Source organism: Octopus bimaculoides, chromosome 10 (genome assembly GCF_001194135.2).
Source record: "Octopus bimaculoides isolate UCB-OBI-ISO-001 chromosome 10, ASM119413v2, whole genome shotgun sequence".
Classification (NCBI taxonomy): domain Eukaryota; kingdom Metazoa; phylum Mollusca; class Cephalopoda; order Octopoda; family Octopodidae; genus Octopus; species Octopus bimaculoides.
In genome coordinates this window covers 71,537,730-71,543,404 of record NC_068990.1, presented here as the reverse complement: position 1 = coordinate 71,543,404, position 5,675 = coordinate 71,537,730, and the positions used below count along the sequence as shown (strand labels likewise).

Here is a 5,675-nt window from a genome sequence, read left to right as displayed (position 1 = left end):
TACATACATACATATACATGCATACACACGCACACACACACACACACACACACACACACAAATACTTACATACACATATACTAAATGTTTTCTCGTGACTTAAGTTTTATGTTACTATGATCTTCTGTGGGGAATCTTATTTTTGCGTAAATATGTAAAGATTATATATATATATATATTGTTAAATCCTTGTACAAAGTCAAATTTCTGCCCACGAAGCTGGAAATAATTGCAGTATTTGAAATGCCACAACACAGCTGTGGGTGGTAGTTATCAAGACTAATCCATTGTCACTCAATTTTTATTAATTTTTTTCAGTCGCTCTTGCACCAACGAGATTTCCCCACCACCACCACTCTCGGGATGGGGGCGCTTATTTCTGTGTATACCGCCTAGTCTGTTCATAAATGCGTTTGTTGATATTGACACTGAAATCTATTGGAAACTGAATATGTTTCTAACATTTTGTAATTTCAGGATTTTTCATGGGAATGATAATAGAAAAAATTGGTCTTAGGCTCTCAATTTTGTGTGGTAGTGTGTTTGCTGCCATAGGATTTGCGGCATCGGCGTTTGCACCGCAGATCTATTACATCATTATATGTATAGGAATTATAGGAGGTAAGTGAAATCTCTGCACATACACCATATACAAAGCCAAAGCAGCTTTTGGTAATTGGCTGTTGAAGAAATATTTTCACTCGTAGTTTCAAAACTGGAGGAGATATAGGTTATCTATTCAGCTTGTTTGCGGCTCTTCAGTACCTCTGAATTGAAAAGGCCTTGAGAACTGCACAATGTGACACTGCCATCCTATCCTGTTGTCAAAGAAATGAATTTACTCCATTTGGACGGCTATCATCAGATCTACTCAAGTTCTGAAGGTTCGAGAATTGATGCAACATTAATGTGGGCTACACACGTTGAATGAAGCGGTTGATTTCGACACGACAAGGAAAACGGTCGTTACTGAGTTTGTAAGGGAAACTGTGGATACCCTTTCCGTACATAGAATTACACCTTCATGAAATTAGCTGATATATTGTTATTCAATACCCTGGTCCAAACCTATGAAGTCTTCATTCTTAAGCAAGTGCTTCAAAAGAGCAACGGGGAACATAAGTAACCATTCAACTGAATTTATTGATGTATGAGCTATTGTATCTGAATAAAAGATATGATGGTATCCACGGCTTCTCTTACAAACTCAATAACGGTCGTTTTTCTTGTGTCAAAATCAACCGCCTCATTTAACGTGTGTGAATGTTACATCAATTCTCGAACTTTTAGAACTTAAGCAGAACTTATGATAGACGTCCAGATGGAGTGACTTCATTTCTTTGACAACAAGAGGAGTCTGTTGTGAGATGGGAGGGTCGTGTCACATTGTGCAGTTCTTGATTAAGGCTTTTTCAGTCTTATTTAGAGGGGTTGAAGTGCCGCAAACAAGCTAAATAGAAAACAAAACGGCCCCCTCTCCTTATGTTGTAAAGTTATCATACCCTAACCAAAAAAAGAACTTACTGCCGTTTATAAGAAAAAATGAACAAAAGGAACCAGAATTCTTAACTTTGAAATGAGGTGTGTATTGGAGTGTAATATAAATGGAACGAAATTTGTGTCAATTTTTTACTAATTCTTAATTACTTCCCTATAAAATGGGTTTTCTATACTCAATGTCTATCAAAAAGGAAACCAGTATTTTAACTAAGTGAGAGTGTTTAATTTATTTTTTCTTATATTTTATATAGGTATCGGTATCAGCCTGCTAACCATTTCCTCGTTTGCAGCAATTCCAATCTACTTCAAAGACAAACAAAATGCTGCTGTTGCTTTTACTTCAATGGGGACAGGGATCGGTTCTGCTGTTTGGCCTAAAATAATGATACAGTTTATCAAAGAATATGATTGGAGAGGAAACTATCTTTTGGTTGGTGGAATTATGTTCAATGCGAGTGTGATGGCCATGTTCTTTAAATCACAGAAACTTGCACCGGAACAAAAAGCAATAGCTAAAGCAAACAGATCAATGAAGACGATACGAAGATACTTCAAGGAAATGGTTAAAAACCCACGATTTGTAGCTTACTTGTTTTGGTCAGCTTTTGATAGCTTCTCAATTTCTGTACTAAGCCAAATGTTGGTGGATTTTGGTTTACAACTCGGTAAGTAAAAACCGTTTAGTACAAATAAATGATCTAACACTGGCCCAAGCTAACCCTTTTGTAGGATAAGGTGTATCAATTCGCGTATGTTTCTAGTATTTTGTTTTATTTTCCACTAGAGGGATTAACAGCGAAGACTACTGCAGTAAGATGTGGAATGATAACATAAAAGAGAGATGTAATTAAATTGGTCAAGGTCTCCAAACCAGCACTTTAAAGTTTTTGAAACTTTAACTTCTGTAAGTTCAGTACATCTTACTAGATGTACCGAGGGAAATATATATTTCGTATTCTGCATAACCCACTGAACTGACTTCTCTAAAGTTGCAATCAACGCATTTTTGATCTCTGCTTGCAATCTTTTCAACGGCATTTCGGCGTTAAATCCATTGAGAAATGAATGAATATCGTAACTTAATTTTCCTCCTCCTTTAGATATAAGGCCTTTCTGAGTAGTCAAATAGATAAATAAATAATTAAAGTAAAAGCCAATTGTATGTTGCCGATTGAGAAAACTTATGTTACCTTTCAGCAAAGTCCACGAACGATCAAGCTTCAATTCCCATTTGAACCCATACTCTTTAGATACATCTCTGAGACTTTGATACCCTTGAAAAGGGAATAAACGTCTCACCACAATACGACACGCAGTTCTCATTTATCTTTTCTAAGGTTATGAACGATCAGGAAAATAGCACTATCAAGCTAAATGCCTTACAATATTCAGTCTTCTCTCGTTTTGTCCTTGTTTTTTTTTTATTTGTTTCTTCTTTTATCACGCTATCCGTTAGTTCAGCTGGTAGGGTTAAGTTTAAAGTATTACCTTCCATTTTCAACAGCTTTTCACACTCTTTCAGCTTCTTCGGTTCTACCTTCACCTCACGAACCTCCAAAGCGTCAGAGTCCACTCCCCTGCCAGTTGCTGCCGCATAACTGTGGCCTTTTGCTGGTACTTGTTCTATATCTCCCATAAATGGGAAGAAAACAAACACATTTTAACAAGTTCGTATGCAAACAACAGTAACAGTAATTTCAACAATCAATAATCGCAGGTACACCTACGAGGGAGGACTTTCAACAAATATTTAACAATGCGGCTCACGTCCAACAGGGATCAAAAATGACCAAAAACTGGCTGCTACGTACTCTGGTACTTCACGTACTTCTCTTTTAGTTATAGTGACTAGTTTACTCTATTCGTCACGTGGGTGGGGTGTAGCGTTATTACTAATTCTCTACAAAAGTTACTCATTTGATCTTTACTTACCTGAAGGTTCCAACAATTATTGACTCTATAGAATTAAGTAAACAGTAAGAACGGAAGTTGAGACGTTTATTCAATTCCAAAGATCTTTTGAAGTACATGGAATATTTCGGCAGGGAATGGGATCTGACTCACCTTTGTTTTCTTTCTCGAAGATTACCAAGGCTTCACTTCTTCAACCTACTTCTTAAAAAATATCAAGCGGACCCAGTTGTGCAGGCGGCCAGAAATTCGTATCTGCTTTCATCTATACAACAGGGGCGAGGAAACTAGGCAGATGACAGTATTTTACTGTCGCCATTAAACGTGATACTTCGACCGCAGTAACGAAAAGTTAGCTATCTGTTTACGGTTTTAAAAACATCGAGCCCTGCTTTGCACTGAATTTAGATTATAGTGAGGAATGGTTACGTCCATGACTTACTGAACCAGTGGCAACTAGTCCAGACGACTGATAAATACAAAGGTTTCAGTGATATAACGATGGTGATCTGTGCATCTCATTGTGTTCTAAGCTTGTGCCTTGTCGAAACTTGACACTCTTGATTGGGTTTTCGCCATACAATCCACAGCAAATAGAGTTTTTGCATGCGTAGGGTGACAATCCCTCACAGAATTTTGCCGCGAGCTTAAAACTGGTCAGCTACCTTCGGTCTAGTTTAAGAGATCAGTCAAAGCCTTTGCTTATGAGCTGGTGCGCAGTCTTATGCAGACAGTTCGTGGAGTTATCGGTCAGAAGTGGATGCTGGTCGGACTCAGAGTCAGACGAGCTGTCTTAAAAATCGATTCCTATCAACACCCCATTCGTCCGAGATTCTACTACCAATGATATGATCCAATGATATGATACCAATCCATAAGAAATGAGTATTATCAATATTGTAATGTACTAATTATTCTTTATTTCAATTATTTTAGGTTACAATCTATCAGATAGCACAGCTCTATTGACTTATTACTTGCTGTCCAATGCAGTGGGAAGGTTCTTGGTTGGAATTTTGAATCGTTTTAAAATCCCTCACTTCATTTTATTCAGTATATTCTGTTACATGTGTGGCGCGTCCTTCATTGCTCTGAGTTTCACATCAACATACAAATATTCTCTTGCATTTGGCATAGCAAGTGGTTTCACGTTGGGGCTTCACGTAGCAATGTCAATGGTCATTTTATTAAGGATAGTCGGCCCTGAAAAATATGGTCTTGGATGGGGTCTTTCGGCTAGTTGCCTTGGAATTGGTTTCAGCTGTTCTGGACCTTTTGCAGGTAAGTGGACCGGAACTCTTCAATCATTTTATATTGAGCATCAGAGCTTCGAGTATTACAATTATAAATGTTTCTTTTACATAGCTTTACAATTTTTGTTTTCAATGGTTTGATCCTGGAGGAAGAGTTAAAGTTCATGGCTTGCACAAACCTTCACAGATCTCTACTATGAACACAATTAACCCTCTTTTGGAACAGCTAAAAATTGATGGCAATTGAGATATTTTTTCTTTTTCATTTCCATGAGAGTTTACTGCAAAATGATCTGGTGATAGTCTGGGTTTTTGGGAGGGAAAAAGTTATCCTCAAATCGGAAACCTTTCCCGAATATTTAAAAGCAAACAACACCTCGGCAGTGGTGTAAGACTGAGCAAAGGATTCAGTATGCTACACAATGCCTTGTCACACATCTGACACTCATTTCTCTAAGGCCATTGCTATTATTGTCAGGTCTTGATTTCTCATTACATTGACCTGTTTCCTCTTGCTTCGTTTTTCTTTATTTTTATAATGTTAAGGTGCCACTAATAAATAAATACATACATACATACATACATACATATATATATATATAAAATAACTTAGGCAGTTATGCACAGTATAAAACCCCCCCAAAAATGTATGTATGTATGTATGTATGTATTTACTGAGAGAGGGAAGGGGAAGAGAGAGTGAGTACGGGAGAGAGAGGAAAGAGAGAAAAGAGAGAGAGAGAGGGGAGAGAGATGTAATTATTTAAAAAGTATTGATAATTAAATCAAACATTTTCTGTATGCTCTGTTATATTCTACAGGTATGATCGCCGACATGTATTCTTACAACATGTCCTTTTTCATCTCTGGTATCGCCGTAATTTTTATTTCGACCTGTTTCAGCATAGTCGTGCTCTGCACCCGTAATACGAAGAAAATGACTTTATGAATTTATTTCTTTTATTATTAGTGATTTTTCAGTAATAAAATGTATTTCTTGAACATAATTTA

At 37.1% G+C, this 5,675-nt stretch overlaps 1 protein-coding gene across 1 annotated transcript in view; it reads left to right on the top strand.

Annotated features, from left to right (window-relative positions):
- Positions 1–5,675, top strand: part of LOC106871869 (monocarboxylate transporter 4) — a 15,891-nt gene extending 10,216 nt beyond the window's left edge. Inside the window, exons 2-5 of the mRNA XM_014918609.2 lie at positions 478–621; positions 1,752–2,165; positions 4,348–4,692; positions 5,486–5,675. Of these exons, the coding sequence (XP_014774095.1) occupies positions 478–621; positions 1,752–2,165; positions 4,348–4,692; positions 5,486–5,613 (1,031 nt within the window). The 3' untranslated portion in view covers positions 5,614–5,675. The remainder of the gene's footprint in view (positions 1–477; positions 622–1,751; positions 2,166–4,347; positions 4,693–5,485) is intronic.